Here is a 21,498-nt window from a genome sequence, read left to right on the forward strand (position 1 = left end):
CCAGGAAGCGCAATTCCGGAAGGGGCTGAGCCGAGGTGGCGGCGGTTTCTGTCCTGTCCTCCTGATTCTACTGCTTCTTCCCTGCTGGAGCGCCTGTATAGACGGCAGAGCCATGGTCGAGGTAAAGTGACACTTGGGTGCTCAGGGGCCGTCTGCTTCTGGATTGTTTTTCTTTGGCAGCGGGCGTGGGCGATCGAGGGTTTGGGAGTGTGGGAAGAGAGTAGTGGCTGCGAGGGGGAGGCTGTTTGGCCGAGACCGGGTGGTCTCGAAAGGTTTTCTAGAGGAAGAGAAGAAGCCGGAGTTGTGAAGTGAAGCGAAAGTCGCTCAGTCGTGCCCGACTCTTTGCTACCCCATGGACTATACAGTCCATGGAATTCTCCAGGCTAGAATACTGAAGTGGGTTGGATTTGCCTTCTCCAAGGGGATCTTCCCAACCCAGGGATCGAACCCAGGTCTCCCGCATTGCAGGTGGATTCTCTTACCAGCTGAGCCAAAGGAAAGTCCAGGGAATACTGAAGTGGGTAGGAGTGGGTAGCCTTTCCCTTCTCCAGCAGATCTTCCCTACTCAGGAATGGAGCCGGGGTCTCCTGCATTGCAGGCGGTTTCTTTACCAACTGAGCTGTAAGGGAAGGCCTTCTAGGCGGGAAGCCTGAGGTAATTACTCCAGTTTTCACGCGGTCCTTGGGTACGGAGTTCGTCACGGTCTTAGGCGTGGCTTTTATTGAACATCGATGTTTGACAACAGGTACTCGCCGTCTGCTGGGTAGAGTCAGTGACTCTGTGTCCTCACTGGTGGTCTCCTCTGGTCTTCACTTTGTCTTCTATTTAAGCTCTTTTCCGGGAAAACCAGCCATTCTTGAATTTTTGCATTTCCCTCTAGTTTGAACTATCATTCTGTTAGCAAGCTCTGTTCATTTTAATCTCAGAATTCTTGGCTCTTTGTCTAGGCCCACTGTCATCACCTGAATTCAGACCGCATCATCTTCCACCAGCGCTAATACATTTGCTTTTAGGTGGTCGGTCTTTTTGCTTCCGCGTTTGTCATCCCTCTCCCTTCCGCACCAAATTGATCTGTTTAAAACCTAAGTTGATCGAGCTTTTCTTGTATGAGACTTTAGTGACCCTGTGTAAAACTAGAGCAAAAATGCACAGTCTTGCAATGGTATAAAAAACAACTTACCGGGACTTTGTCTGTCCTTACAACCTCATCTTCCATCACGAACCCTCCTTTTCACCGAACATATACTATGTTCTACAGCTTCTGTACTGTACATTATGTACTACAGCTTCTGGCAGTATTTCAGTTACAGAACACTTTTGTATATGGCTTTTTCTCCTTGTCTGGATTTTTTTTTTTTTTTGATTGATTGATTTTTTTCAGTTTCGCTTGGTCTTCGTTCCTGCGCGTGGGCTTTCTGCAGTTGCAAGGAAGGAGGGGCTACTCTTCTTTACCGTGCGGGACCTTCTCATTGCGGCAGCTTCTCTTTGCCGAGCACAGACTCGAGGCGCACAGGCTCCTGTAGTTGTGGCGCAGGGACTTTAGTTGTTCTGTGGCCTATGGATTCTTCCCCGACCAGGTGGAACCTGTGTCCCCGCATTGGCAGGCAGATTCTGATCTGCTGTACCACCTGAGAAGTCCTGCCTGAATTGTTCTTACCTCTATTTTGTGCAAGACTGATTCCTTCTCTGCTTAGCTGCCACCTCAGAGAGATCTTCCATAACCAGCCTAAGGTCTTGCTCTGTTTGTCTCAGCCCCCTGCTTGTTTCCTTCATAGCAGTTATTAAAATATGGAGTTACTTACCCTATTTTTATGTTTCCTCTTGAGCACAGGGACGGTGGCTGCCTTTTCATTATTCTGTTGTTAGTTTCTAGCACAATACCTGGCACTCATTTAATAGGAACTCAGTAAATGTGTATTGAACAAGTGACTGATTTCAGGCATCGCTCGGTTGGTAAACCTGGGGCTGTGGCCCAAGAGGAGCTTCCTCCTCTTCCCTGAACTTGACTCCTATAGCTTGTTATAAATAGCTGTGGTGAGTGGTACAAAGTTTTACATATTTAAAGGTGTAAAGTTTATCATTAATTTGCTTCAGTTTAGATTATGGTGTATGTAATTTGTAGCTAGGTATGTAATTACACTCTTTCTTTCTAGGAGGTGCAGAAGCATTCTGTACACACGCTTGTGTTCAGGTCGTTGAAGAGAACCCATGACATGTTTGTGGCTGATAATGGAAAACCTGTGCCTTTGGATGAAGAGAGGTAGGGATAGTTCCTTTTCAATTGCTAGAATGTTTCAACTTTTAATAATGGGGGAAGAGAGCAGGGAGAGGGGAACCTTTAAAAATTAGTGAGTAATACTAACTTTTAGGAGATCTATTAGTAATGAATGATGTTTTGGCATAATTTAAGCTGATTTAACTACTTTTTGGCTTTTTACAGAAAAATTCCCCTTAATTAATTGCATTTTACAAATACCCAGTAATTAGGAGAGTCCCTTTTAGGTGTTATATTTTATAATCAATCACTTTGTATGTGCTTTCAGCTTCCTGCTGCTCTCAGAGCCTTGCTGAGCTGAAATTGTACCTGGCCAGTACTTCTACTCCCATCTTTTCTCGTTAGTATGATGAAGATTCTTGAGTGGTGGCATATTTTTGGTTCTACATCTCCAGCTCCAGTCTGGGATTGCATTATGTGCAGTGTTCCTTCTTTGTCCTTTACCCTTCTTTTAAAATCTACCTAATTACTCAAACAAGCATTTATATTTAATTAACAAAGTGGGCTGTCCTTAAAAGTAGCATAGTACTTGCATTTCTTTGTAAAATACTGAACTAAGTACTGGGATTAGTTTTAATTAGTCTTTCTAGATATATCCAGGAAAGGTTACTATAGAAGCTCTTAACTGTATTTTTACATTTAGACATATAGAAGGGAAGTATATTGACTCTGACATTTTTTAAAGGATATATTAGTTTCTATATATTTTAACATCAGTTAGACCTTCGATAAATCAACATGAAGGTTTTTTATAATTGGTCAACAAACTGAAACATACTCAGCTTAATGGATGCTGTGTGGTAGATTGTGAACAAAGTTTGGAAATGCACTTGGAAATTTTTTAAAATGTTGTTTAACTTTAAAATCTTACCAGAAACGTTTTCTACATTAAGATTAGGCAAGCTTAAGCTATTTAAAAATTTGTGTCCTAGCTATCTATGAATATATTTACATTCATAAATATATTTAAAGTACTCAAAGATACATTTTTGTGTTTATAATTTTTAAATAGTCACAAACGGAAAATGGCAATCAAGCTGCGTAATGAATATGGTCCTGTGTTGCATATGCCTACTTCCAAAGAAAATCTTAAAGAGAAAGTCCCTCAGAATGCGTCAGATTCATATGGACACAAACAGTATCCTGCCAATCAAGGTGAGCGTGGTTTTGTCAGAATTGTCAGGATTTAAATGTGAATTTTAAAAATAGAAAAATGAAAATATCTTATTAGTGCTCCTCCTAGAAGGACTTCTTAGAATCACAACCCTATTTAACAGCTATACCAAGATTATAGTAGAAGTCCTGATTTCCTCATAATGAGTGAGATTATTGGTTGGTGGATTTTTTTCCTTATATGAAATTGAAAAACTGTTATGATGATGACAGAGATTCTTAGGATTTGATGATAGTCATCAGTTCAGTTCAGTTCAGTCGCTCAGTCGTGTCCGACTCTTTGCAACCCCATGAATCGCAGCATGCCAGGCCTCCCTGTCCGTCACCAACTCCCGGAGTTCACTCAGACTCACGTCCATTGAGGCAGTGATGCCATCCAGCCATCTCATCCTCTGTCATCCCCTTCTCCTCCTGCCCCCAATCCCTCCCAGCATCAGAGTCTTTTCCAATGAGTCAACTCTTCGCATGAGGTGGCCAAAGTACTGGAGTTTCAGCTTTAGCATCAGTCCCTCCAAAGAAATCCCAGGGCTGATCTCCTTCAGAATGGACTGGCTGGATCTCCTTGCAGTCCAAGGGACTCTCAAGAGTCTTCTCCAACACCACAGTTCAAAAGCATCAATTCTTCGGCGCTCAGCCTTCTTCCCAGTCCAACTCTCACCTCCATACATGACCACAGGAAAAACCATAGCCTTGACTACATGGACCTTTGTTGGCAAAGTAATGTCTCTGCTTTTGAATATGCTATCTAGGTTGGTCATAAGTTTCCTTCCAAGGAGTAAGTGTCTTTTAATTTCATGGCCACAATCACCATCTGCAGTGATTTTGGAGCCCAAAATAATAAATTCTGACACTATTTCCACTGTTTCCCCATCTATTTCCCATGAAGTGATGGGACCAGATGCCATGATCTTCGTTTTCTGAATGTTGAGCTTTAAGCCAACTTTTTCACTCTCCTCTCTCACTTTCATCAAGAGGCTTTTGAGTTCCTCTTCACTTTCTGCCATAAGAGTGGTGTCATCTGCATATCTGAGGTTATTGATATTTCTCCTGGCAATCTTGATTCCGGCTTGTGTTTCTTCCAGTCCAGCGTTTCTCGTGATGTACTCTGCATTTAAGTTAAATAAGCACGGTGACAATATACAGCCTTGACGTACTCCTTTTCCTATTTGGAACCAGTCTGTTGCTCCATGTCCAGTTCTAACTGTTGCTTCCTGACCTGCATACAGATTTCTCAAGAGGCAGGTCAGGTGGTCTGGTATTCCCATCTCTTGAAGAATTTTCCACAGTTTATTGTGATCCACACAGTCAAAGGTTTTGGCATAGTCAATAAAGCAGAAATAGATGTTTTTCTGGAACTCTCTTGCTTTTTCCATGATCCAGCAGATGTTGGCAATTTGATCTCTGATTCCTCTGCCTTTTCTAAAACCAGCTTGAACATCAGGAAGTTCACGGTTCACGTATTGCTGAAGCCTGGCTTGGAGAATTTTGAGCATTAATTTACTAGCATGTGAGATGAGTGCAACTGTGCGGTAGTTTGAGCATTCTTTGGCATTGCCTTTCTCATAGTGGAGACTAAAGGGAAAATTCCTAACCTGTGGAGAGGGCATCTGTCTGTTTTGGCTATAATTCAGAAAGGTGATATTAAGTACTAAAATCATAGTGAATAAAGATAATCCAGGGTTCCACAAGAAAACCATTTTCTTAGAAGGTAAGCCTGAGTGGATTCTTACTTGCCAGGATGGCCTTTCTATTGCTATTACATTGCTGTGTAACAAACTTACAAGCTTTCTTGACCTCACATCAGCAAACGGCCAAGGAAATAGCTGTGTATATGTCTCCAGAAGCCAAAACAAAAATGATCAACTTACCTTATTTCTGAGACTTGATTAGTTGGGAAAATTTAAGAAATCCAGTTGATAATTTAATATTATTTAATTCATTAAAAGAAATAGCATGTGTATATAAGGTAATTTTGCCATTGATGAATTTTCTTTCTCACTCTTTCTTTTGGTAGGACAAGAAGTTGAATATTTGGTGACAGGTACACATCCGTATCCACCAGGACCTGGTAAGTGAACTGTTATATTTGAAAATGTCTTATGGTCACTTATATTTCCACGAATGAGCCAATAATATGATCCCCATTGCCTGTAGAATATAAGATAAGCTCCATAACCAGATATTCAGGCAGAGCATTTTAGATAAGAATTAACTTAAGTTTCATATGCAGTCATTCTGCAAACTAAATTAAGCACCTATTTTTCATCAGTCACTATGCTAAGAATTCAAAAGACTGCTCTGGGCTAAGACAAGCTTATTACCTGAAGGTTTAGTTAGACACATTAATATCACTAAGCTTATAAAAGTGTTGAAAATGTTCATGTAGAAGCAGGTATGATAGAAACATATCCTGGCTATGTTGTGCGTGTAGAGGAATTAGCACACAAGTAGAGTGGCCACAGTCACAGAGTGGAGGACACAAAGCTTAGTATATCTGCTGCTGCTGCTAAGTCGTTTCAGTCGTGTCCAACTCTGTGCGACCCCATAGACGGCAGCCCACCAGGTTCCGCCGTCCCTGGGATTCTCCAGGCAAGAACACTAGAGTGGGTTGCCATTTCCTTCTCCAATGCATGAAAGTGAAAAGTGAAAGTGAAGTCGCTCAGTTGTGCCCGACTCTTAGCAACCCCATGGACTGCAGCTTCCAGGCTCCTCCGTCCATGGGATTTTCCAGGCAGAGTACTCGAGTGGGTTGCCTTAGTATATCTAGATTCTAGTAATTTTAGAGGACAGAATTCATCACATTGAAAGTATAGATAAATTAGTGCTTTTTGTTGTAGGAATTTACATTTACCCTTGGAAACACTCTGTTAGTATTTGGGGAATTGCTTAATTTTTATATTTGAAAGTAGTATCCTAAGATAATAGAGATTTAACTATTATGTATTAAATTTAACTACTATGTTGGGCTATGTTCATATCAAACTATTTTGATTAAATGTGTGAGATAAATTTGAGATATACATTGAGCAATATTTATTATAGAAGAGTTAAAAACAAAAGGCCTGCAAAATATAATAAAAATTTTTATAATATCACCATCTGGAGATAATTAACATTTCCTTTTTGGCATGTCTTACTCCAGTTTTTTATTGTAAATGCATATAAATGAAAGCAAAGATAGATACTAAAAATAGTTGATTTTTTTCTAATTTTAACAGGGGTTGCTTTGACAGCAGACACTAAGATCCAAAGAATGCCAAGTGAATCAGCTGCACAGTCCTTAGCTGTGGCATTACCTGCTTCTCAAGCCAGGTAGGAAATATGCTTCTAAATTACAAAGATTTTGAAAGCATAGTTTACTGCTTTAACATTTTTTTCTCATATTTAAATTTGTTTCTTTGTAATTATGTATTATGTGACATTTTCCTTTACCAGTGCTTACAAAAACTTTTTAAAAAAGAGTCAGTCCTGCAGATGAAGTGACTGGAGGCATTGCTTACTTACAGTGTGCCGGTTCTTTTCATTTTCCTCAGAGCTGATGCAAATCGTCCTGTGCCTGCTGGCGGTGAATACCGGCACCCCGGGGCTCCTGACCGTGCGCAGCCTGCAGGGGCGGTGAGTCTGTGTCGAATCTTGCCGTGCTGCGGGTTTCTGACTGTGGAGCATACTGCCTGTGTCCCTTTACTCTTAAGAGTCTCACCTGAAATGTTAAATGAATGAACATTTTCCTTGGGATTTTTCAAGTAAATAGCAGCCTAAAAGTGAAAGTGTTAGTCGCTCAGTCCTGTCCGACCCTTTGTGACCCCAGGGACTGTAGCCCTCCAGGCACCTCTGCCCAAGGAATTTTCCAGGCATTAATACTGGAATGGGTTGCCACTCTCTTCTCCATGGGATCTTCCCAACCCAGGTATTGAACCCAGGTCTCCTGCAATAGCAGGCAGACTCTTCCTGAGCTCATTGTTAATATTTCATAGCCCTAAAATTTAAGTTGCTAGTGAACTGACAAAAGAAGTTCTATTAATCCTGTGTCTTACTTGCATGTTGGGCGTGACAGTTATTTTGATGAGGATACTGTGATGTTGCTGTTTGTTACCCAGTATTAAAAATACAAGCACTGTTGTTCTGAAGCTTGTATTAGTATGTGTTAGATGTGAAGTGTCTTTTATTAAGCTCTCAGTTGGTTTATCCTGTTTGAGTTGAGTGCTATTGGCATTATAGTATTCATAGGCTATACAACTAGTATTTTATAAATGAGCATTTAAAAATATATAATTTATCTGTAAGTAAGTGGCAGCTGTTGTTACCAATGAAAGTAGTTGTAGAAAGAATAACTAAAAATGCAGTTTGCTTTATTATGCTGTCACTTGACATAAGTACAGGCCTTACTTCCTCAGTTTGTTGTGCAGTTGCTTTATGAAGTGAGTAAATTTGTAGTCCTCCCACCACATTTTTCTTTAGCCTCCATTCACAGGATCTTCCCAGACTTTCTGCCTGCTTGGGATATAACGTAAGCCTCTTGAGCACAGGCGGTTTACAGACTTCAGTATTTTTTGGATGGGATGCTAGCAGTAGATGGTTATATCAGCTAGTATACCCTTATATAGTCTTGAAATACTTTTGTAGGAGATAAATAGAAGGAACTTTCAATCTCCTTTGTAATATTAGATCAATAATGTTAAAACGTGACAAAGGCAGTGGCATTAATCCACTTACAGTTACTTAAAAATTGAAGTTTATGTTGAGCACTAACCACTCTGTCATAGTCCTCGGAATCGCTCTGTGGGGCAGTTGCTGTTATTTCCATTTTACTAATGAGGCACAGAAATGCCTTAATTTCTTACCTCAGGTCTTCAGCTGGTAATGGACAGAATTGGGTTTTGAACCCATGCACAGTGATATGTGCTTTCAATGCTAAGGTTTTGCCTCATGAGATTTTTTGTGTTTTAAAGTCAAACTTAACAAACAGAACATATAGTTCTGATTGGAAGTCTTAGACTCATTTTCTGGGTATGCAAATATTTTTCAGCTTTCCTTTAAGGAAAAAAAAGCCTTTCATAAATCCCCTCTTTGACTTTCCATTTTAGAATTGATAACATGAAATTGTAGATAGGATGTCTTTAATAATAATATAATCTTTTCCTTATCTAGGTTGTTATGGAGGGTAGCAATGCCAAGAACTCTGCACTGATGCCTAAAAAAGCCCCTACAATGCCAAAACCCCAGTGGCACCCACCCTGGAAACTCTACAGAGTGAGTGACCCTGTCTGTCATTGCACTACAGAAACATGATCACTGCTTTCCAGTTAAACAAGAGCCAAGGGCTAGAATAAAGAGGAAACAGTGACTATATGACAGCTGGTAGTTTGGGGTTGGGGGGAAGGGGGTTAGGCACTATCTTAAAAGATATCTTGGAAAGTAAACTTCATTAAGTAGAAGTTATATACTTATATTTTGTATAAAATGTAGTATAAAATATTGATGAAAGCTCCTGAATGGAGAGCACACAAAATAAATTTAGGAATGTGTTTGAGGTGTCTTTATGAAGGTCAAGGAGAAAATCAATGCATCAGGACATTTCAAATGTACCAAATATTAAGTAAAATGTAAATAGTAGGAAACAGACAGCTGTACATGTCACCAGACTATAGAATAGACTTTCTTTTGGTGTATAGATCTAATAAATCTTAAAGGTTATAAACTTGGTTAGCCACTACCACAATCTGGATAATTAGAACTTCTATCAATTCACACATACCCCTGGGCTGTTTTTTATAATCACACCCTTCCCTACCCTGCCAACCTTTCATCTGTTTTCTATCATTATAGTTGTGCTTTTCAGTTGTATCGTAAATTCAGTATATATCTTTTGGGGCTGAGTTTCTTCACTCAGCTTACTGCATTTAGATTCATCTAAGTTGTTGCATGTATTAATGCATTCCTTCTTATTGTCAAGCAGTAATCCATTGTATAGATATACCACAGTTTGTATATTCATCCATTCACCAGTTGAAGATAATTTAACACTTATCTTAAAATCTAATTAGCAGTTAATCTTATAAACTTATCATTTGAGGATAGGGGTAGGGCAAGTCAGATTGGATGAAATTTAACACAAGCATGATGACTTGAAATTGAATCAGCTTTAGTTTATGTATAGTGAGCTTGCTCATTCTGTCTTTTTTCCTTAATACAGGTGATCAGTGGGCATCTTGGCTGGGTTCGATGTATTGCTGTCGAACCTGGAAATCAGTGGTTTGTTACTGGATCTGCTGACAGAACTATAAAGGTAATAAGAAAACAAGAAAAAAGTAAATATGACTTTTTGTTTGCCATGTAATTTTAATGTGTTTTAAGTTATTTCCTCTGGGTAACTGCTGTTGTAGTTCTCTGATTTGTAGACCTGAGTGTGCAGTAAAATTTATTGCCTGTTAAAATAATTTGTACCAGTTAAATGTCCCAAATAAGTATCTGTTTGAGAAAGTGGTATTTAAACAACAGTTTTTTTCCAGATAGTGCATGCTGACTGTCTCCAAGTAATTCCTTCATATTTTTTCCCCTTCTGATTACAAAATTAAAGCAGGCTTATCTATTAAAAAGTGTGGAAAATGTTAAGGAGAAGAAAAGAATGTAGACCCATACATAATCCTATTACTGTCAGATATTTGAATAAATTTATTTTTAACTTCTCTGTGTATGTGTATCTGCATTTTCTTCTGAGCATTTTTCCTGTGGTTATAAATGTGTATCTTTTAAACATTCATGTTCAAATATGTAATTCTGTCCCAGGTTTTTTTTCACTTAAGTGAAAGTGAAAGTCACTCAGTTGTGTCTGAGTCTTTGAGACCCCATGGACTATACAGTCCATGGAATTCTCCAGGCCAGAATACTGGAGTGGGTAGCCGTTCCCTTCTTCAGGGGATCTTCCCAACCCAGGAATCAACCTGTGTTTCTTACGTCTCCTGCATTGGCAGGCGAGTTCTTTACCACTAGTGCTACCTGGGAAGCCCCATATACATGTGTGTGTGTATACATGTATATATGTGAATGGTTTATTACAGGATATTGAATATAGTTCCCTGAGCCATATATTAGGACCTTGTTGTCTGTCAGTTCTATATATACTAGTTTGCATCTCTGAATCCCAAACTGCCTATCCACCCCTCCTCTGAACATCTTTTTAAGTGCTTCTATAGTATTGTTATCATTGGATACGCTGTAGTCTGTTTTCCTACTGTTGAACATTAAAGTTTTTTAGCTTCCTCATTTTTAACTATCATAAGCAATGCTTTTGTGTAATTAGTGTGGGCCTAAAGCTTTTTCAAATAGCTTTACAAATAGCTCTGAAAACAAGAGAAGCGAAAATCAAAGGAGAAAAGGAAAGATATAAGCATCTGAATGCAGAGTTCCAAGGACTAGCAAGAAGAGATAAGAAAGCCTTCCTCAGTGATCAATGCAAAGAAATAGAGGAAAACAACAGAGTGGGAAAGACTAGAGATCTCTTCAAGAAAATTAAAAATACCAAGAGAACATTTCATGCAAAGATGGGCTCAATAAAGGACAGAAATGGTATGGACCCAACAGAAGCAGAAGATATTAAGAAGGGATGGCAAGAATACACAGAAGAACTGTACAAAAAAGATCTTCACGACCCAGATAATCACAATGTTGTGATCACTGACCTAGAGCCAGACATCCTGGAATGTGAAGTCAAGTGGGCCTTAGAAAGCATCACTATGAACAAAGCTAGTGGAGTTGATGGAATTCCAGTTGAGCTATTCCAAATCCTGAAAGATGATGCGGTGAAAGTGCTGCACTCGAAATGCCAGCAAACGTGGAAAACTCAGCAGTGGCCACAGGACTGGAAAAGGTCAGTTTTCATTCCAATCCCAAAGAAAGGCAGTGCCAAAGAATGCTCAAACTACCGCACAATTGCACTCATCTCATACGCTAGTAAAGTAATGCTCAAAATTCTCCAAGCCAGGCTTCAGCAGTACATGAACTGTGAACTGCCTGATGTTCAAGCTGGTTTTAGAAAAGGCAGAGGAACCAGAGATCAAATTGCCAACATCCACTGGATCATCAAAAAAGCAAGAGAGTTCCAGAAAAACATCTATTTCTGCTTTATTGACTATGCCAAAACCTTTGACTGTGTGGATCACAATAAACTGTGGAAAATTCTTCAAGAGATGGGAATACCAGACCACCTGACCTACCTCTTGAGAAACCTATATGCAGGTCAGGAGGCAACAGTTAGAACTAGACATGGAACAACAGACTGGTTCCAAATAGGAAAAGGAGTTCATCAAGGCTGTATATTGTCACCCTGCTTATTTAACTTCTATGCAGAGTACATCATGAGAAACGCTGGGCTGGAAGAAGCACAAGCTGGAATCAAAATTGCCAGGAGAAATATCAATAACCTCAGATATGCAGATGATACCACCCTTATGGCAGAAAGTGAAGAAGAACCAAAAAGCCTCTTGAAAGTGAAAGAGGAGAGTGAAAAAGTTGGCTTAAAGCTCAACATTCAGAAAACAAAGATCATGGCATCCGGTCCCATCACTTCATGGGAAATAGATGGGGAAACAGTGGAAACAGTGTCAGACTTTATTTTTGGGGGCTCCAAAATCACTGCAGATGGTGACTGCAGCCATGAAATTAAAAGACGCTTACTCCTTGGAAGAAAAATTATGACCAACCTAGATAGCATATTCAAAAGCAGAGACATTACTTTGGCAACAAAGGTCCGTCTAGTCAAGGCTATGGTTTCTCCTGTGGTCATGTATGGATGTGAGAATTGGACTATAAAGAAAGCTGAGCGCCGAAGAATTGATGCTTTAGAACTGTGGTGTTGGAGAAGACTCTTGAGAGTCCCTTGGACTGCAAGGAGATGCAACCAGTCCATCCTGAAGGAGATCAGCCCTGGGATTTCTTTGGAGGGAATGATGCTGAAGCTGAAACTCCAGTACTTTGGCCACCTCATGCGAAGAGTTGACTCATTGGAAAGACTCTGATGCTGGGAGAGATTGGGGGCAGGAGGAGAAGGGGACGACAGAGGATGAGATGGCTGGATGGCATCACCGACTTGATGGATGTGAGTTTGAGTGAACTCCGGGAGATGGTGATGGACAAGGAGGCCTGGCGTCCTGGGATTCATGGGGTCGCAAAGAGTCAGATACGACTGAGCAACTGAACTGAAAGCTTTTTCTGTATTTTAAATTTTCTCTATTGTTTTTTCTGTATTTTCTGTATTGCTTTGTTATAGTTTGCCAGAAAAAGTATTAAAAGGTCAGACATTCTTGAAGTTGATACCCAAAAGTTAAATTATTTTCCAAAATGGGTGAATTGATGCTTGCAGAATGTGAGAGGATCCTTTTCAGGACATTACTTATGTTTCTTTAAAAATACCTATGAATATGATGGGCTCCCCTGGTGGCTCAGCGGTAAAGAATTCGCCTGCACTGCAGGAAATGTGGGTTTGATCCCAGAGTTGGGAAGATCCCCTGGAGGAGGGCATAGCAACCCAGTCCAGTTTCTCGCCTGGAGAATCCCATGGACCTCTAGAGGAGCCTGGCAGGCTACAGACCATAGGGTCACAAAGAGTTGAACATGACTGAAGCAACTTAACATGCTAGTATAAGTAGAAATGAATATCTAATCTTTAAAAAAGAAAACTGTATATTAAATTTGTAGTAAGGTTGAACTTTTTAATACTTTATTTGCTACTTTTCAGGATTTCTTTTTAAGTTGATGCCATCCTTGACTAATTTAATACCTCAGTATTCATTCTTTGGCTCAGTACCCTTTATATATTAAGAACTTTTTGTCATCTATGCAAATACTTTCCCAGTTTGAGCATGCCTTTTAATTCTCTTTCTCCTGCTTTTATTTTTGGTGATGGGGTTATTTTGCAAACTTTTATATTTTTATATGTTTTTATCTTTCACTTTTGATGACAGTTTTAACATTAAGATTCTAAAAATTTGCTTTGAAATAATCAGCAAGAGTAAAATTAAGTATTTTTTGATTGCAGATTTGGGACTTGGCTAGTGGCAAGTTGAAACTGTCGTTAACTGGGCACATAAGCACAGTACGTGGTGTGATAGTGAGCACGAGGAGCCCGTACCTGTTCTCCTGTGGAGAAGACAAGCAAGTCAAATGCTGGGATCTCGAGTATAATAAGGTATGTGTGGAGCTGAGGACTGAAAGCATCATGAGCCCCTATTTATCTTCCCAGTTACAGATATGTTAACTCTCCTCCCTTCTTTTTTAGGTTATAAGGCACTATCATGGACATCTGAGTGCCGTGTACGGCTTGGATTTGCACCCAACCATCGATGTGCTGGTGACCTGTAGCCGAGACTCAACCGCACGGGTAAGTGGACTGGAGCCCATCTGTGCATACACTGCTCCCTGCAGGGTGCGATCCTGAGGTCTGTGTTTCTGGATAGAGAATTTCAAGATCCTTACTTTGACCCGTCAGTACCCCACCTAGTCTTCATCCCCAGCTCTGTGGCCTCACCATGTCCACTGTTGGGTGGACCTGCCCCTGAAATGTGACAGGTTATTTCATTTACACACTTTCTTCATTCTGTTCAGACAGGTCGACACAGTTTTCTAGTCAGTTCCCATGCTTGAATTGATCTTGTTACTTGCCTGAAGATGGGAATACCTGTTTTCATTGATGGTATTGTGTGCTGTTTTTATAGATTTGGGATGTGAGAACTAAAGCCAGTGTACACACATTATCTGGACATACTAATGCAGTGGCTACAGTGAGGTGTCAGGCTGCGGAACCACAAATTATCACTGGTATGATCCGTACTTTTCAAGTTTACGGTATATTCATATCAGCGTGCATTATGATTATATACTTTTCATATTTACTGTGATTCTTGCTTTGTGTTGTATATTCAGTGTTTCTGTGTGCACTTGAAATTTATTGTGGTAACATTTAATTCTGTTTTTATGTCATAAGTTTTATATATCATAGAATCTTTGTATCATGTAATGTCTGACTAGAAAGTAGTGCTATTAGATACAACTAAGTGCTGTTTTATAGTTTCAAAATTAGCAGTCTAAGAAATTAATGTTAGAAGACGCAGTACCCCGGACTTTTAGAACTGATTTGAGTCTTGCTTTGCTTCAAACATGGTTAATAGCAATGAATCTTTAAGACTAGAAAATAATTCCTTCCCTTGTTTTATTTAAATAATCATTAGAGTTTTTGCCTTCCTCTCCACTAGGGAATAACATTATGTATTTGTTTTCACGTTTGTTCTGGCTCTTCAGATGACAGTGTACTAAGCATTTATTACATTTAAGAATTAAAATCAACCAAATATTTTGAAAGTATAGAAAGCAATTAGTCAAAGATTGATACAACTTTCGTTCCATATATATGTGTCTGTAGAAGAATGCTTCAGGTTTTATTATATTTAACTCTTGCATTCTTTTTTTCTGGTCTGTATTTTGGGGATTCTCCTTACAGGAAGCCATGATACTACAATACGATTATGGGATTTGGTGGCTGGAAAAACAAGAGTCACATTAACAAATCACAAAAAATCAGTCAGAGCTGTGGTTTTACATCCAAGACAGTAAGTCTGTTTTCCTAAGTAGCTTCTCTTCTTCCTCAATTCTTAGTATAATTCAGAAATAGCAAAATTAGTACTACTTTGGTAGTCATTTAGTCATTTTTCAGACCTGTTCCATTTATGAGCTTGCATTTCCTTTATTTTCCTTGTGAAGTATTTTTCTTGTCCTCCATAAGATGAAGAAAACTTTCTACATGGTGAAAAATGATGTCAAATGAGATAATACAAATAAATCATGGTGACAGGCTGCATGTCATAATGGAAGCTAATAGTCGCTAGATTTAATGTTTTGGACAAAAATACTATTGGACACTGGACTAAACATAGAATAGTTAATTTCATAATGAAAAAATTAATATTCATAGGAAAAAAATAGTAGGTATCATGAACATTATTCACAGAGAGATGGAGCATAACATCACAACCTGCTGTCTGTAAAACCCTGTCCCCTGGCACTCCCAAGGTCACTCGTCTCCTGCCTCGCCTCCCTCCCCACCTTCCCTGCCTTTATCTTGTCTCCTCCTTCCGATCCCTGTCTCCCTCACTCCCTTTCTTCCTCTCCCTGACTCCCTTCTCTCTTCCTCTCCTTCTCTTACTTCTTCTTTCTCTCTTCTTCTGGCTTTCTCTCTCGCTTTCTCCAAAACACTTACATCACCCCTTGCCCTTCATGTGAGTTTAGGGGGTTGTATGTTTATTGCTTTAGCTCAGTGTAGAGCACTGGGGAAATGAGAGGAGAATATAACTTCAATCTAGGACTTATACATTTAAAGTAATTTAGAAATCTGATATAAGTTGGAACAGATCTTTTTGTCTTGATATTTTTATCTTGGTATGATGATAATATTTTGCCAAAACTACATAGATTCTGATGATACATGCAAAATGTAGCCATAATAAGATTTTTTTTTAAATCCACATTGTATTTAACTTTGTTTACTTTATTATTAATTCTTTTCTTATTTCAGTTACACATTTGCATCTGGTTCTCCAGATAACATAAAACAGTGGAAATTCCCCGATGGAAGTTTCATTCAAAATCTTTCTGGTCACAATGCTATTATTAACACATTGACAGTAAATTCTGATGGAGTGCTTGTATCTGGAGGTAAAGTATTTTTATGATAAATATGTTTTAGTCTATTTTTTTTTAGCGAATAAAATTTCTAAGTCATTACACTGACGTATTAGAATAGAACTTGCCTGTTTAACATGTGTATTCATGCAAATTCATAATACATATAGCATATTTCATAGTTCAGTTCTCTTTAAGTTCCCACATTGATAGATCTAAGTTAAGGATTTATGCCAGAAATCATCTAAAGTTTGGTTGTGTGTTTTGAAGTTGAATGTCATTTTGTGATGCTTTTTGAGATCTATAATAAATTCTGAATTAAGCACAAATGAAAGTAGACAAATTGATGTTAAGAGGAGCTTAAGTGCCTGTGTATTATGTATCTTTATAACTCCATGGTGCTTGGCTGAGGATGGGTCCTTAATAAGTGTTTGTCAGGCTGAACTGTTGAGGGGACACTTGGTCTAACCTGTCTTTCCCTTTAAGCTGACAATGGCACTATGCATCTCTGGGACTGGAGAACTGGCTACAATTTCCAGAGGGTTCACGCAGCAGTGCAGCCTGGGTCTTTGGACAGTGAGTCAGGAATATTTGCTTGTGCTTTCGATCAGTCTGAAAGTCGATTACTAACTGCTGAAGCTGATAAAACCATAAAAGTGTACAAAGAGGATGATACAGCAGTAAGTTCTGTATTTCATAGATATTTTAAAGTAGAATATATCAGCTTTACCAATTTTCCAGGCATTTTCTCATTTTAAAGCTATTGAAATTATCAGGAGAGGAAATAATCTTCATAATACTAAAACATTTGTCATGCTGAATAGTGTCTGCTCATAGATTGTTGCATTGGTTTCATTGATGAAGCAAATCTGTAGATAGTTTTGATTTTATCTCAACTTTGCTTATTAGAGTTATTAAGAAAATCTTACCCTAAGAATAACAGCAAAAAAATAGATTGCTATGCAAATTAATTCTAGAATCAGAATCTTAGGTGTTACTAGAATATCTAGAAACCATTAGATTTAAAATGAAGCACCATGAACTGAATTTGTAGCAAATGCATTCATCCTTTATTAGATATTAAATATTATTTATCTTAATATTTATTAGATAATAAATAATCAGGTAATGCCAAAAGTTTGTCACCTATCTTAAAATTGTTAAAGAACTGCTATATGTATAATGCCAAGTAATATAATTTAGAATAAGTGCCTTATTTTTGTTAGAAAGGAACTTATTAAATATGAAGGAGATCAGTAATACTTTGTTTTAACTTACTTACTTTTCTGTTTTTAGACAGAAGAAACTCATCCAGTCAGCTGGAAGCCAGAAATTATCAAGAGAAAGAGATTTTGATGTGTTCATTGTGGTTGCAGTTTTTGTTTTTTTGTTTCTTTTTAGCTTGGCCTTGATGAGAATATCCAGTCATTTGTGCTCTGGCTAGGAATATAAAGCAAAAACTCATGCTTGAATCATTGCATTTTCATATTTTACAATGAACTGTCCTCCCCCATGTTTTTATTTCTAAAATTAACAGTTTGAGATCCTAGAAAGTAAGGTGTAGATATCAAGCATATGTGAGTTTTTTGACTATAACTATCCTAAACAGAATGATTTGCCACTTCTATTAAAACACACCCCCTTTTTTTTAACTTACAAAACTGCTTACTTTAGTAGGACATGTTTTGAGGGGAGTAATCTTTCTCTTAAACCCTTAAATACTGGTATCTGTGATTGATATTTTGGGATTAAAGGATTTTTAAGTCTTATGTATGTTTATCTCACCAACAGTTTTTGAGCACATGTTCTGCAAAGTTCTGCACTAGGTACTATTCAGAAAGTATACAGATAAAATGTATCTGTCCTTTAAGACTTCCACTTTTAGCAGCTTACTACAGAAATACTATCATAGAAGTGCCAGTGAAAAACCAGGATAACACAGAGGAAAAGCCCATTTTTTTTCCTTGGGAATGATTGTGGAAGACTTCATGGAGTCAGTGGTGTTTGAGCTGAGTCTTGAGAGGTCACAGAAAGAAAGGGTATTCTAAGGCAAGGTGTGAACTCAAAAACCAGACATTCAAGAGGTGTATGTTCCAGGAACAGAGAGCTGTCTGCTGCACTTGAATGAGAACAGCTGTAGGGAAAGCTTGTGTTTTGAGTTTCAGTTTTATTCCACAAGCAGTAGGTTACCAATATAGGTATCAAACCCTGGAGAAGTAACTGGAGATACCAATTGTTTGAAGCTATACTGAGGATTGCAGTCTTTTGCAGAGACTCCATAGAAAAGTTTAAGTTTTTGATGCCTGTGCCTCTATCCTTAGGATCCTCATGCCCTATCAGTCAAGAAAATTTATCACACTTTACTTTCTATAGTTAGAAAACACAATTATAAGAACAATCAGTTTATAGTTTCAAATGAAGAAATTAAACCATAATTTTGAATAAGGATTTCCAAATATATGTGTCCCATCTTGCATGCTGTAGGTGGGAATGTAGTTGTTAAGCCTTTAGGGAGGGTAGTTTTCCAGAGTATATTGAAAATGCTTGGAATCTTTGGCCAACTCTTCATTAGAAATGAAATTACTAGGAAACTGCCTAATATGAATAATCTGACAAGTGTACACAGCAAGTTCATTTCACCTTTGTTCTTTAATTAAAACTAGCCCAGATGTCCGTTATAACAATAAGGGCTTAATATATTATGGTATTTTCAGTTTCTCTCCATAAAGAGTGAGAAATATCTCTGGAATAATAAGATGTCCAAATTTTACTGTTATATGAAAAAGGAAGTTGTACAAGCATTTTTTTTGATAACTTGTTAATGTTCTAAAAAATAATAGGAAAGTAACACCACATTGTTATCAGTGGCTTTGTGAGAGTGGAATTATGGGAGAACTTTCATGATTGGCTTCATATATTTCTATAATGTTTTAATTTTCTATAAGCATGTATTTTGTAAACTTAAATAAAAAAAAAAAAACCCACGGCACTTGCATCCCTGAGAGATGAATTATGCCTTCCAACAGAAGAAAGATCATAGAGGTGAATACTGTCCAAAGCCTGGTCCAAAAGACAAGGAGAAACTGTTAGAACAAGGAGGTGAGGATGATATAGCCCTTGTCATCCTGCCTAGCAAAGCTTCCGCTTACTCTGCTTGTTAGACACAAGTATCAAATTCTGAAGAGCATGAGAAAAATCCATTTCCCTGATTCATGCTGTTCTGTATTGTGGTGCTGTTGAATCTTCTTGCAGAAAGTTTCCACCATGTATGGTCACGAACCTCATGAAATCTTAAGCAGGATTTCTTGTGTGTGCCTTTGTTCTTTGTATTTACTTGGCAAAACCTCAACCCAAGTTAAACCTGAACCTTCCTGTGCCTAGGCCCTGAGTACACTCAAGAACCTGTAAAATGTTAGCGAGACAACTGTGCTAGCTGAACTCATTTTTGATTTATGAGCACACACCATATGTAAGCCATCAGCAGTGACCACACTCATTTCTACAAATAAAATTACACCTTCTTTTCCAAAGGATGAACTACCCACCTACTAACAACTCTGTTGAGTATGTATACAATTACTGCCTTATACTCTTGCCTACTCAAGAACTTAACTTTCATAATTAACCCCTTTCTTTTTTGCAGCATAAATTCCCTTTTTGTCAAATGATGCTCATCAACAAGTATGTTGTAATTTAAATAATATATATATTTAAAATGACTGTCTTAAAAAATCACTAGACCAAATGTTCGTTTCTAGGTATGTACCATTTCTCTTTACCCATTTATAACCTAACCTCTTGTCTGATTCTTCACTTCCCTTTGTCTTAACAGACTCCGATCCAAAAGTAATGAAGACAAATGTGTTCAACATAATTATTAGAAGAAGCTTTTAAAACATAGTAAAAAGAATTGATAAGAAATAATGAAATAAAGATACAGAGTTAGTAGTAATAAACCTAAATGTTAATTTTTGGTTACAAAATTAAAATAGATAAAACTATTTAGATAAGAAACAGAAGAATCATAGATACCCTAATAAAAATGATAAAGGGAGGTTGGGGGAGAGAACTCTGTCCAAATCCATGCCTATTATATTTGAAAGAGTCAAATAGAATGGTAAATTTTAAATTTTCCTAAATTTTTATATAAATTCCTATGACTGCAGACTTGCAAAAAACCTACACAGATTACCACAGAAGAAATAGTCAACTCCTATAAAAACCACCTGCACACATCACCAAGCTTGTGCAGATTTAGAGTGAAATTCTAATTACAATGCACTTTAAATTTTTCTAGGACCTAGGTAAAGGAGAGCTTTTTATGATTTAAAGTGTGAGTATAACAAAAATATCCAATAAAGCACAAAGGAAATTTTAATTTCATTTTGCTTATGAATCAACACAAAAGTCAGTAGTAAAGTTAAAGTTTAATAAAAGAATCAAGCTTTACATACCTAATTTAGTCTAATAGTGCAAGGAAAGTTTCATTAAAAATGTTTCCTATTAGGAAATGATGTAGTTCACCACATTGTTTTATATAACAAAAAAATCACGAGCATCTTTATAGAAGGTAGAGGCAGTTCAAAATCCATTTTTCATTAAATAAAAAATTATTAAATAGGAACACATGGATACTTTAAGAACATGGTTAAATCTAACTACCCCGCCTCAGTTGTTAACTGGGAAATACTAGAAGCATTCCTGTTAACATCAGAAACAAAGATACCCATCATCACTACTTTAACTTTTTTTAGAACTTTCCACTACATTTGTTAATAGATTCAAGTAAAATTATAATAATTGGAAAGTAAGAAACAACATTATTAACAAATGACTGAATTATATATCTGGAAAAACAACTGAAGACTAGTTAGATGTTCGACAACATTTTATTAAAAAAAATTCAGATAAATAAGATCATCAACTGATACCTGCAGAAAAATCATTTGACAGGATTCAAGAATAATACCAGGTGTAAGAGAATGCTGAGATGTCAAAAATTTCTTAAGGAGTAATTAGGAAGTAATACTAAATTGTCCTTCATGGTGGAACACAGAGGCAGGCACAGGAATAATAAAGGGATACCTATACTCATTTTTTATTTGATATGGTTCTGGGAGTTTTAACAGGATTAAAAGTCAAATTATAATGATTTATAGATGAGTCGTACAAAGCAAGCAGTAGAAAATCAGTTAAAAACTAGTGAAAGTGCCCTATAAGATGATTCCATACAAGATAAATACAGGACATGAAAACAGCAGTGAGCTAGCAGTTTTATACTGTCTTAAAAATAACCACTTTCCAAAAAGATGTACCCCAGTGTTCACTGCAGCACTATTTACAGTAGCTGGGATATGGAAGGAACCTAGATGTACACTCAC

At 37.7% G+C, this 21,498-nt stretch overlaps 1 protein-coding gene across 3 annotated transcripts; it reads left to right on the plus strand.

Moving 5' to 3' along the window:
• Nucleotides 1–11: 11 nt before the first annotated feature.
• Nucleotides 12–19,101, plus strand: PLRG1 (pleiotropic regulator 1). Of its 3 annotated transcripts, none has more exons than XM_086346219.1 (16): nt 12–121; nt 2,154–2,260; nt 2,544–2,619; nt 3,288–3,430; nt 5,463–5,516; nt 6,667–6,760; nt 6,982–7,063; nt 8,597–8,698; nt 9,642–9,734; nt 13,482–13,631; nt 13,722–13,823; nt 14,158–14,260; nt 14,940–15,048; nt 16,011–16,150; nt 16,604–16,797; nt 17,414–19,101. In XM_086346219.1, exons 2-16 carry the CDS (start codon nt 2,209–2,211, stop codon nt 17,471–17,473), a joined length of 1,554 nt encoding a protein of 517 aa, XP_086202345.1. In that variant the 5' UTR covers nt 12–121; nt 2,154–2,208; the 3' UTR covers nt 17,474–19,101. The 3 variants fall into 3 exon arrangements, with proteins under 3 accessions (XP_086202345.1, XP_086202344.1, XP_086202343.1); XM_086346218.1 differs by having other exon boundaries at nt 2,544–2,615; XM_086346217.1 differs by lacking the exon at nt 2,544–2,619.
• The last annotated feature ends 2,397 nt before the right edge of the window (nt 19,102–21,498 follow it).

This window comes from Bos grunniens, chromosome 17, assembly GCF_055505025.1.
Source record: "Bos grunniens cultivar Pamir isolate PY7600 chromosome 17, Bosgru_T2T1.0, whole genome shotgun sequence".
Classification (NCBI taxonomy): domain Eukaryota; kingdom Metazoa; phylum Chordata; class Mammalia; order Artiodactyla; family Bovidae; genus Bos; species Bos grunniens.